This window comes from Acyrthosiphon pisum, chromosome A2 (assembly GCF_005508785.2).
Source record: "Acyrthosiphon pisum isolate AL4f chromosome A2, pea_aphid_22Mar2018_4r6ur, whole genome shotgun sequence".
Classification (NCBI taxonomy): Eukaryota; Metazoa; Arthropoda; class Insecta; order Hemiptera; family Aphididae; genus Acyrthosiphon; species Acyrthosiphon pisum.
In genome coordinates, this window is record NC_042495.1 from 65,203,193 (window position 1) to 65,216,940 (window position 13,748).

Here is a 13,748-nt window from a genome sequence, read left to right on the forward strand (position 1 = left end):
ATTCACCAAATAGGAATAGTTTAAATTTAAAATAATTCATTTTTAGATTCTGAGTGAAACGATGAATGTATTGATTTTACAATGATGTGTGTTTTTTTTTTTATTTTTATTTTTTATTTTTTTTTGTGTCTGTCATTACCTTTTAGGACAGTAAAAGTGCTTGGATTTTCTTCAACAGTACCTTTTCAAACCAAGTCAAATTAAATTTTTATGAGTGTTTGAAATTCATATATTTTTACAACATTTGATATTTGCTCGATTTCTCATAAGACGATTTTCTTATTTTGTTGTAATTAAAAAACGAATGACTGTAGAAACTTGAAAATTTCACTGAATGTTTATATTAGCATTTCCTATACACCATACAATTTTGAAAATATTTTGACTCTTTTTGAGCTGTTTACGGACATTTTTAGTTTTCAATTTTTATAGTTTTTTTTTTCTATAAATATCAATAAAGTTTTATCTATTGGGCCAAAAAGTGTAAAAAATTAATACAAAGCTCCTGATACATTGTTACAATAGCAGTTGAAAAATATTAAAAATACATAGGCACAATTTTTTTTTATAAGCATTTGAAGTTTAAATGTTGACAACATTTATCAAATTTAAAATTGAATAATTATTTTGTAGTTAAAAATTTATAAAATGTTCAACTTTTATATCTAAGGATTGAAAATTTAAAACAAGATTCCACGTAAATATTTAATTATGTTGCCAAAAATTCTAAGAAATACATAAGCACAGATTATTTTTATAGTCATTTTAATTTCCAATTTAGACGAAATTACATATTAAAAAACCTGGAATAACTATTTTAGTTATTTTGTTGTGACTGTAATGATTGTATAATATTATTTGTGGGTACTTGAAACTTCTAAAGTATACTATTATATATCTATGATAGTAGCACGGTTTGTTGTTGATGTATAACGCGTTATAAGTACCTAATGGATATTGTGATATGATTAATTTGAAATTAATTATAGATACCTATTATTGGTCAATTTTTTTTTAATACCATAGATAAGTATATAAGGTACCTTATACCTAGACTGACATACCGTCTCCGCTCAGAATTGTTTTTCTTATACAGTGATATTATGTCATTGAATTCAAATTTAATACTATCCATTATATAGTGACCCACTTGTAACCTACTGTACAGTAGAGCGACATCCACTTACCCACCTTTTTTTCAATTTAAATGCATATTTTTTGATTTGTTGTGCTATTTATAGCGCATATTTTGGATTTTTTAAGTGCATATTTAAGAGCTAAAAAGTAACATTTTTAGTGCTACAACTTCCGAGCCATGATTATCAGCAATGTTTTCAAAATTTCTGAAAATTGAACAGCCATCGATGGTGGCGGCATACCTATATATGTGTGTGTACACACTGAGAAACGAAAGACACGAAGACACGCATCTTTCGCGTAGATAGTTGTATGTTTATATTATTAGATACACACACAATACACATATTATATATTATGCGTGTATATATGTATATATTTATTATTTATATATGTTTATATTGATATGATATATCCTCGAGCATAATAATAATCGTCGTAAATCCATCACGTTACACTATAACAACCCGCAGTGGATTGTTTCAAACAATTTTACGAATAGGTAATTGTGCAAATGACTGAAAAGAAGATTCACTATATGATTATAATATAATATTCTAATATATATTGTGGATTATTACAATAACAGCAGTAACCTACCTTAACCTTTCAAACCACAAATATATTATAGTACACCACGTCTCACCCTGTGCAGGGACTGTAACCCAACCGAAACCCTTAGTATTATTATTAATAACCAAAGTTAGAATAGAAAATATTTTGAGACACTCCTAAAATATTTAAATCATCTTGGTTTTATCGATTTCACGGCATATTAATACTGTTTATTATGTATATTTCACCGAATATTTGTGTATATTATTCAAAACTAACAAAAAATAAAAGCCCCAATATATGGGTCGTTGATCAAATTAATTTTAATAAACTTACATTGCAGTTGTAAAATGTTGTGTTAATATTTAACTCAATATGAAATTTTAATGTTTATAACCACTAACCACAAAGTTAAAATATATTATACTACAATGTAATTATAAATTGTAATACCTAATGAATAAATGTTGATATACGATATGTATATTATAAACATATACCTATACAATTTGATTAGAATGTTTCTTAAAAAACATTTATTTCAATAATACTTTTAAGTTTTAGTGTTAGATATAAATGTAAATACTAATAATAATAATATACATATTCTTTACATGATATTATGTAAATACCTACAACATTACATTAAATACATAAAAAAAACGTTGGAAATCATTAGTAATTTACTTTTTTGAACACCTTAAGTCTATAGAACTTCCTCTATAGTATATTACTGTAGTATAAAATATACATAGAGGTACTTATTCAAATACTGTATACCTACTTCGATGATCATTGATTTCAGATTTTAAAAACGCATTGCAATTCATTAGCTAAAGTAAAACATTTAAGTAAATTTGAAAAAGTTCATTTTTAGCAACATTACTGGAATAATATAACTTAAATGTTAAATATTAATAAACATAAAATGTATTCACTATATGTATATAAAATATATGTAAGTAATTACGTAAAATTAGAAAACAATAAAAGCTATAGATAATAATATAATAATATATGATTGAATAAAAATAATGAAAATCAAGACTTTTTTTTAGATTTCTAAAAAAGTTTTGGCCTTATATTCTTCAAGAACTTATAACCTACTTGTCATCTAAATGTATAAAATTAAATAATGAATGGTAAGATAATTTAATTTAATTATGAATTATCGTATGGCCTTGTGAGTGTTTGTGTAATGTGTATCGATATTGCGTTTATATATTAATTTTCATGAAGTACATAAAGTTTTCAGATTAATTAAGTTTTAAATAGTTACAGTATAATTTATTACAAAATGTCTAAAAAAAATTGTAATATTGTCTAAAAAAGTGTACTAAGTATGGATTTATAATTAAATTGATGGATCCTATAAAATATACATATCGTTAAATCCATATCAGCCGTGTAGTATCGTGTTCGAAAATATTCTGTTTACTTATTTACTTATTTTCATTAAATGTAAGGGTTTAATTTAAATAATATTTGTTATATTATAACATTATACAATATGTTTTATGTATTTATGTATAGATATAAAAAAACAACCTGCCAGAGGTCCCCTCGTGTATTCATAATAATCATGTAAATATCATGTAAATTATAATATACATACGCTTTACGGGTAAAAAACTTTATGTAGAATTATGTAAGGTCTCAACCGTCAACACTGTCAAAAGAAAAGGGTTGATATTAGAAAAACTAACAGAAATGTAAAAATATATTTTAAATATATAGGTAGTGCATATTGTAAGAGTGAAAAAATTTAAAAAACATACTTAATTATAATATGTAATATTCATACACATGAAATAGATTTGAATTTATAATACTAATTTTCCATTGAGGAAGCAATTAATAACGCCTAAAACTTGAATAGATTCTATGATTTTATCCATGACATTTTAATTTTCAAAAGTACTATATGTCTATATAATATTATGTATAATACTCTCAAACAAAAACTTTGTATTGTGAAAGTGCGTAGTTCCATTAATGCGAATAGTTATTTTTTGCCAGCTTCTTAAAAATAAATACCACTGTTATGGTTTTAAAATGTTGCAACTATGTTGAAAAGATTATTAGCTGTTGTACTCCATAATAATTATTATAAAAAGTCTGTAGTCTAAAAAGGCTGGATAAAAACCGATTAGTCATATTAAATACATCTTGAGCTTTTAAATGTACTCTTTACAGTTTATATTGATACAATTGATGATAAACTCTAGCACTAAATAAGTTTTAAACTAAATATCCAATGGTCTGTAGCAAAATATACGTAGTCTGTGCAGTGTACACTAAGATCTAACTGGAAATAGATCACCAGACGTGAACATGAAAAAAACGATCTATGTTCAAATAGTCGGCTAATATATATGAATTTTAATGTTGTAGTTTTTAAGCAGCGAATTAACATATCCAACTGTTTGGATAAAAAACAAAAATGTTTCAAGGTCAGAATATATTCAAATTTCAAGCCTTCGTCACAGAAGATGACACAGGTAAATCGTTGAGACGAATTTGATGAAATTTAAAATACGATAGACGCCTATAATATATATTTTATATACTATACTTACAGTACAGTGAATAAAATAACAACTGTTAAATTGTACGGGTTAATTAGTATTATTTCCTGATATTTCAATAATTAAACATGACATATAGGTCTACAGACACATTTTTATCTATTTATTTTATCTTTGTAATATTTATATTTTTCCTATAGTAGTTGCGCATAATACGTACTTTAATTTATTTATTAAGCTATTGCATAGCTTTTATCACGGGCCTGGCGTGATGACTGAAAAAAAATTTTTGTAACGAAAAAGCGTAACCTTAAGATGTTATTATTATTTTTGTTATTTGCAGTCTAACCAGTTGCTAAGCAAAAAAAGTCTTAAATAAAATATTTCCGTACGGTGTTTATCTACCATTATCAAAAAAACAACTAATTTTGTCATTTTCTTTTCGGTTGTTTCGCTCAAAAAGTGTAACTTGAATTAATATCATACAAAAATAAATAGTTATAATTACATGATAGCTAGAAAATGTCTATGCAATAGCCTTACCACGGCAGTCACCGAGTGCCTCAGATATTTTTTTTTGTCATAAGCATAATATTTATATGCACTAATGCCGAATATAAAACCTATATTATGTTAAAAATTCCATTAAATGAGAGATTATTGTAATACGCACAGAGCAGTCCGTTAGTTTTTATAAACATTTTTATGAAAATAAAACATTTTTCATAGTTTAAGATTTTTAATGAATGCATTAAAAAAAGAAAATGATTAAAATATTAAATACATTACGGTAGTATAATTAAAAGCCTGAAGATTTAAAGTTCTTCGTGGAACTTACCTTTCAAAAATGTTTATTTTAAGTTTAAATTATGAAGTAACAATCAAATCAAACGCTAATAAAATCACATAACGAATAGTTTACATAGAGAATTTGTCTCATTTTATTTTATTTGAACAGCTACTGATAAAGAACCTAAATAAGAAATTTGGCAAAATTCCATTTAAAATAAAAATAATAAGGAACGGGATTTGTAATAACTTTAATACATTTATTATCTTCAAAAAAATAACTAACTAACCAAATCTACACGACTTTATGTTATGCAATTAAGAATATAAAAATATCACACAAATCCAAACATTTTTTTACTCAGTTGTTATTTAATATATCTTACTTAATAGTAATAATATGTTCATGTTAATCGCACACTATTATAAACAACATTTTAATAATTATTTTAATTATTTTCAATCACTGTAATAATTCTAATTTTTATTCTACTGTAAGCAATTGTAACTCTTCTTATAATACATAAAATAAGTGATGTTAGTTACCTACATTGTTGATTATATTTATTAACACTTTGCATTTAAATTCAAATTGTTTTTTTTTTTACAGAATATTATAGAATATTTTTATTTTATAATATACAAATTACATGTTTGTGAGTGAAAAGCTCCTACTTCAAGATCAAAGATCTATCTGCTAAAATCAAAATGTCAAAACAAATTCAAAGAAAAATAGGATTATGTCTCGTTGACAAATAAAGACGGGATTTGAAAATACAAATAATGGTTGCATAGCTAGACAGCGTTTTTGACTTTAGTTCGTTTGTAATTCTTATTCCTAATTTAAACTATAAAAGTTGATGAATAAATTATTTAATCATTCTTTTTACAATTAATGAAAATCAGTACAACCAGAAATTACCTTTTCTAATAATTATAAAATTATTTTTATTTAAAAATAACATATTCCACCACAAATTGTATTTATATAAAGATATTAATTTTTTCAATTATACCAAATAAATATTTTGATCTCCTATAATGAGTACCTAATAATTCAATAATTTTAAAAGAAAAGAAATATTTTGTAAACTACTTTAGCATAATAAAAAAAACTTCAGAGCAAAAATAATGTACCTAACTATAATTTATAGTGGTCTGTTGTTATTAAAAAAATATGCATGTCATCATTTGATTGCTAATTAAAATCGTCTGACGAAATGTAATTTATAAAATCAATATGCATACAACAACTTAAATAGGTATTAAATTAAAAGACGCTGTACAAAGAAATTAAAGTTTTCCGAACTTTTAAATTAAAAACTTAACTATTTAAATTCAATTAATGGTAACAAAAGTAGTTGATTATTAAGAGGAAATACTTTATAATTTAAATACAACTTTTTAATAACAATTTCTAAATTTTGCATTATAACAAAAAATAGTTTGAACTGGTAAACGTTGAATATAACATATTTATAAAAAAAAAAAATTTTAAAATGACAATAACCTATGGAAGTTCTGAAGTTTTAAGTCATTTTAAGTGGGATACTCCACATGAAAGAAAAATGGAATGTTACATTTTTAACTACTCACAAATAGATTAGGTATACAGTATTTTTTAAAGAGAAAAATTTAAAATGTCATAATAATAGTATGATTAAATCATATTTTTAAAAAAAAAACTAATAAATAAATTTAAAATGTTGTTAAAAATAAAATTTAACATACAATAAACAAATGATAAATAAAAGAGAATTCAATTCAGTCAAGTTAAATAGTCTCAAAAAAACAAAATATGAGGGTATGTGCTTTAATGTTTTACCGTATTATGAAACTAAACCGTTACCGCAATGATATAGTTTGATAAAATACCATGTATAATGTACCTATACTATGTTCAAATAGGCAATACTATTGGAATATAACTTTATAAATATAAAATATTTTTTATTCTACCTATTTAAAATATCTTGATTCTGCGAGGAAGCTATTTGTTTTAGAATGGTGTTTATTTTTTTATTTTTTTATTTTTTTTTTTTTTTATATCTTGTATACAAAATTTCTACCAGAAGGAGTGCTTCGATTTCAACATATAGTACCTTATCTTTTAGAAAATTGGATCAAAATGGTACTTTAAAGAGGTCATTTTTCGATTTTCTCAATAGTTATTTAATGCCACGGGAAAAACCACCAAAAAATTACGAATAAACGCTAAAAATGTGATTATAATTCTAACGCTTTGTTTATCACCATAGAAACGAATATAAAATTATAATATTATAATATTAATTCAACTTACATGATAAAATAAATAATAACAATATAAAATATCCAGACTGACAAACCTTTTCCGCTCAGACTCGTTTTTCTTATACAATGATATTATATCATTGAATTCAAGTCTAATACAATCCATTATATAATGACCCTCTTGTAAACTACTGTACAGCAGAGCTACATTCACTAACCTGCTTTTTAATACTTTAATTGCTAGAATATTATATAAAATGTATACAATGCAATAAAAATGATGGAATAATTTATTGTATTTATTACATATTGATTAGTTCAATAAAAGATTTAGAATAGAAAACACATAAGTCATCATCACTATAATTTAGAATCAGTGAAACAAATATTGGACATCATTTCTTTATGGCTAAAGAGGATGCCCAATATGCACTGCCTGCGGGATCCGTATTGATATCTAAATTTTTTTCACCGAATGCCATATGGCATATAGGGACACACTCAAGACAAAGAAAATGCTATGCTTCTACTGGATGTCCCTGTGTATCACTCAACCAAGACAACAACTTTGACTCCACCTCAATCAAATTCATCACCGTCGCCAATCTGCTAAACAGGATATTACTCTCCCCACCAACCGTATCATTTAGTATTTAACTAGGTAGCGTTTATAATATTATGATAATTTGTGAATCGTTATATTTCCATATTATCTGTAGGTAATTTAATCTTGTCCACATCACTCTATGACCATTGTTTCCGTAGGTTTATAATTTAAATAATAATAAAAAAGAGAACACAAACTATTACTTATTATATACCGATTTGAAGGTTGCTTTACATTTTATGTAATAAAATTCAATAGTATTTTAGGTTTGCCTATATTATTTTAATTTAATGATTAAAATTAATGCGATTGTGGAATTTTTATTTTTTTATCTTTACGGGGTACACCACAGCTAACATGAATAATATTAAAATTATACCTGAATTGTTTTAACACTTTATTTTGAAACTATATAATTTAATAGTGACTAATGTGTTTCAGTCCATTAACATTAATATTATCATACTAAAATTAATGCAAAAAAAAAAAAATTATAAATATTTAATTACATTTTTGTACTTTCATAATACGTATTGAATTTACTTCGTTTCCAATTATTGATTTTTAACTGACAAACGTCCAATATAATATAGTAAATTCTATCACTTATATGGTATGTATATTGTCATGATTATATAAAAGTGAATACATTATATGTTGATAAAACCCTAAACTGTTGATTTTTTTTTAATGTAACGTTAAATTTCTAAAAAAAATATTTAATGAATAAAAATGAGAAATTGAACCGTTGTAGTCGGAAAAAATAGTATAGCTTTACGACAAAGGATAACCTTTATAAAAGTCTTTTTTGAACGCTTATCTTTAAAGGTCTGAAAAAAAAGATTAGGTTAAGAGGATATATCGACCTTTTGCACATTTGTCAATTCATCGTAGAAATTCGTATTTTTTTCCTCCAGATAGTCCATGCAATATAAAGTTACTTAGACAACAATGCTTGCATTGTATCTGAGTGTCCTAAAGCCCATCAAATACGGCAAGCAGAATAAAGTTTTAATGACAAGCACTTGGACGGCCACTCATGATGAAATATATATATATATTTGTTGTGTAAACGACACTTTAGTGGTCAAGAAAAATAACAAATCTCCAAAAATTTTTTTATTAATTCAGACTTATGATGCGTCTGTTTCACATAAATGTCATTGTATGAACATTTAATTCTCAACTACTACTGCAAGTTTACCACAATGGTAATCAATTAATATATTTTATTTTAATGACTATACTAGGTAATTATAATAATGCATTATTATTAATGTACAGTGTAGGTTACGCTATTGTTACAGAGTGATAAGTACACAAGTTCCTATATTCTTAGTTATATTATTCTATGCATACAATATATTTTAATATACTGTTATAAGTATACATAATATCATGCTTTTCTATAATTTGTGATAAATTATTTTATATTTCCTGTTTTATATACGTGTAAGTTTAGATGGTGGACTTATTTTTCATTCTGTTAACTTTTTGTACGCATACATTAACAATAATAAAATATATTTTATTAATATTTTCGATTACAATAATGTATAGGTAGGCGTTTATATGTATAGTATGTACCTATCAGTAACCAGTATAAAATACATTATTTTAAATCTGTCTAAAATCTATGAATAAATTGTTATAAATTGAAATTAGAATAACACGATTAAAAATTAATAGTATTTTAAATCATAGGAAATCGTATTTTTTTATTATCATAATGTAAATTTCATAATGTAAAATCATAATAACATTCTTAAAATCAAATAAATAACTATGTAAAATATGCAATAGTTATACTAAGGTACTTGCAATACTTATATAATTATATACAATACATCTTTGACGAAAAATATTACGTTCAATTTAATTAATTAAAAAGAAAAATCTACATAATAAACAAAACTTTTAACTACACAAAAAAAAATGTTTTATTTACTAGGAATTTAAAACAATTTTAATAGGAGTATATTATATTATGTGTAAAATATTTTTCATTATTCCTTTGTCCGCTTTACGATTTTGAAAAATTTTAATGTTTCAATTAAATTTATAATAATCTTACTACTTTAATTTAAATTTATAGCAATATTTTAGTGTAAAAGTTTATTAAAGTGTTATTAAACTCTCTTATCATAATATCACGTCTTTTGTATAAGCATTCTTACATGCACTTAAATTATCTAACGGAGCACAAAGTTATTCGATATAAAAACTCTTCTAATATTATTAAATTAAAATCGTACTTTATTAATGAGTTCAAATTAAATTCAAAAAGAAAATTAATGAAGTCTCATGAAAGGATACAGCAAATATTTTCTTCGTTCTGGTATGCGTTTATTACGATATATTTTAGATGTCCATCATTATGGTTTGCCTCTGTTCCGTGACATTTTTTTTATAATTCATGATTACGTGATGTTATGTAAACAACTACAAATTACAGTGTATATAACTTTTAACGTGTAGAAGTAAATACTTTTTTGAGAATTTAATTACCTAATTATATTTTAACCTATATTTTGCAAATATCTTAAATAAAAATCTAACAGCAGGTACATCTATTAAATTGAAAATAAACTAATTTCACAAAGGGATCAATATTTTGACTTATTTATATTGTTGTAACATACCTAGGTAAATTATATTATTTATTCTAAAAAAAGAACTAATATAATATACATAATATAGTTCAATGCTTCAAAGTTTAATGCCAAAATACTTAATATTCAATACACAACTACATTTAATATAAAAGTTCAATTGTCTATATTGCATTTTATTTATTTAACATAATATTTATTTATGAAATAATTATTTTTAAAACAAAAATACATTCGGTATGATATTTTATAAATTGTGTGTAACATAAAACTAAATATTTATAGTGTCTCTGTCTTTCAATTTTACTTTATTATACAAATAAAAATTAAATTATTTAAAACCAATATTTAATTATTCCAATGCTTTATGCTAATAAACCATTAAGTTTTAATTGTATTGCCAGTATACTTACCTACAATATTAAAAGTTTTATAAAACTATAAATAAAATATGTATCAACTAATATTATTAAAAAATCTGGTAGATACTTTAATATTGAAGGCAAATATTTAATTTTTATAATATTAAGTAAGTATTCGTAAAGCAAGTTTCAAGATTTCTCGAGGTTTTGACCTTTTAAAAGATGTATATTTTATGTAGGTATCTTATTTTTTACATCATTATTATCCAAAATCGAATAATGTATACCATAATATTTTATTCATTTTCATACGTATATTCCATAGAAAAACGTTTAAAATGTATATGTATTATTTAATAATATACGAAATAAGACTGAACTATAATGGTATTAGTATAGCCATATTCAACAATACCTCATATTTACATACGAAATACGGTCAAACAGTAAATTAATAGCGTGACAAATTCGAGTCTATCTCAATTGGTTGGTGTCGTCCGTGGCCCGTCAGGTGTGCAGTCCCGATTTATAGATGTGTTTGCTTATATTATATTGAATTTTTAAATGTAATATTATAGGTACAGAAATGCAAAAATTTTAAACGAAACTACCGACGCAGTTCTTGAAACAATGGCTAGAGTATTAATTTAATATAATATGTACCTATACCTATTATACCTTTTAAACCATCTTGTAGGTAGTGAGTTGTGTAAATAAAAAGGTTTAGATTTAATGCAATTTTGCATATTATTACGGATCGTATTAGATTTACAGATGTAGATGACTGTAGAATAATGGTATTTTGTCTACTGGTATTTCGGAATTGAACATAATTAATAAATATCACAAAATACGTGCTTCTTCATTCCAATTAAATATTATCTGTGAGAAATGTGCACAATTAAAACAATCGGATTCGGACTCTCGGTTTTCTTATTGCAATATTACCTACCTACTTCGGATTGGTATAAACCATGCGGTATTAACGCGAGGCTTAAGTCAAAGTCTCTGTATCGTAAGCTTTGTAAGGATCTTATCGGTTAGTGCGATTGCCATTAAAAACTTAAATGTAATATTATTGCTCAATTCCAAACACAAAGTGGTTTCGGGTTCGCGTTCTGAGTGCAGGTAAGACTCGCGCGAATACAAAGCGACACCGGAGTAAGTTGTCATGGACGCTGTCGGACGACGGACAAGTTGGAAAGAACTCGAACGATTCTTTACGCATAGTCGGTAGGGGTATAATGTAACACACAAAATATGACGGTGACGATTACGAGAAGACATGTTTAAGATAACGATTATATTATTATTGTATAATTATAGTGAAGGACTTACTCGGAATTCGAAAAGCGACGACGGCGGCGGCAGCGGCGGCGACGATCGCAAAGTACGTGCGAGCGGTTTTGTTCAGACGACGACTCGGTAACATGGTTCTGACGTCGCGGTACGGTACACGCACGGTACATCACGGGTTACCGCGGTGAGGTAACCTATGTCGACGCCGGAATGGGTTGGCCGACGCGGCGACGGATTCGCCGGTAAACATGTCGTCGCGCGTTACGTATAATATCAATAATAATAATAATATATTATGCAATAATATTATACGATATTTTTTTTATCGAAATATTCCAGTGCACTATGTCGATGTATCAGTGTCGCGTACCGTTGAAATCACCGTCTATCCGCGGGGTAGTCAACGACAGTTGTATAGAAGTAATCGTCGGACTGTTGAGATCATTCCTGGCCGGAGTCGCACCAGCGGGTATGATGACGAATAATAATAATAATAATAATATAACCGCACGCCGTCGAAATAGTCGAATACCGTTTGAATAATAACCGGTGGTTGTTGTGAGGAAAAAAAAATTAGAACGACAAAATCGAAATAAATCTGTCTTTGCCAATGCGTTTTTAATGGTGGCTTTTTTTTTATTTTTTTATTATTATTATTTATTTTTTTCGTGAATTCTTTCCGAGTGGACCACAACGCGCGCGAGCAGACTGCGCTCTGGGCGGCCGCTAATTGGCACCGCCGCTGAGGGTACGTCGCCGGACGCCCGCAACGACGCCTGGTGAGCACACGTGTTCGCGCCCGATGTGTTTTTCGGGAAACTTTTTTCATACCTAACAATCATGCGACATCATATTATTATGATTATTGTTATTATAAAATTGTGTAGGTATATAATATTATTATTATAGAGGTAGATTTTTTTCTCGGACGATCCCGTCAAAAATGTCACGCGATTGTAAATATTTTAATGGCAAAAAAAAGTGCATGCGATTTCAGTGTGATACAAAATAAAAGCTACGACCAAAACGCTAATGCAAAACTACTATATGCAATATATTTTACGATGGTGATAATCGAATTACTTAATTTTCGAATCCATCAATAAAAAGTAACTATATTATTTACTTTTTTTATTATTACTGTTATTTACATAATATTATTATAATATATAACGCAAATACGATTTACATTTTGCTTTTCGCAAGTTGAGCTACTCGCGCTGATGACCATTAGTTTTTATTAGTTTTTTTTTTTTTAACAATCTGCTCTAAACAAACGGGACGTTTTCCTAATAGAGGTGCATTAGTGTGCCTGAGATTTATAGGAGATAAAAAAAAGTGAGAAATATTACGAATAATTATTGTCGTGAGTATTTTTGCCAGACAATATAATATAGTTGCTTCATTTTGTTTACCTATGAAATTAGTAACGACGTTTTAGTAGTTACCACTTTAAAATGTTATAACATAAATACAAATTCGATTTACTTAATCATGTCTGATAAGTATAATTTTTCAATAAAAGCTGTTTCACGTGAAAAAGCGGAGAACTCATTATTCATAAAATATTACTAATTATAATAACTAAATTATCCACCACGAGAAT

At 26.1% G+C, this 13,748-nt stretch overlaps 1 protein-coding gene across 1 annotated transcript in view; it reads right to left on the reverse strand.

Annotated features, from left to right (window-relative positions):
• LOC100160452 overlaps positions 1-12,862 on the reverse strand; it is a 90,984-nt gene extending 78,122 nt beyond the window's left edge. Inside the window, exon 1 of the mRNA XM_029490792.1 lies at positions 12,182-12,862. Within this exon, the coding sequence (XP_029346652.1) occupies positions 12,182-12,275 (94 nt within the window). The 5' untranslated portion in view covers positions 12,276-12,862. The remainder of the gene's footprint in view (positions 1-12,181) is intronic.
• Positions 12,863-13,748: the final 886 nt, after the last annotated feature.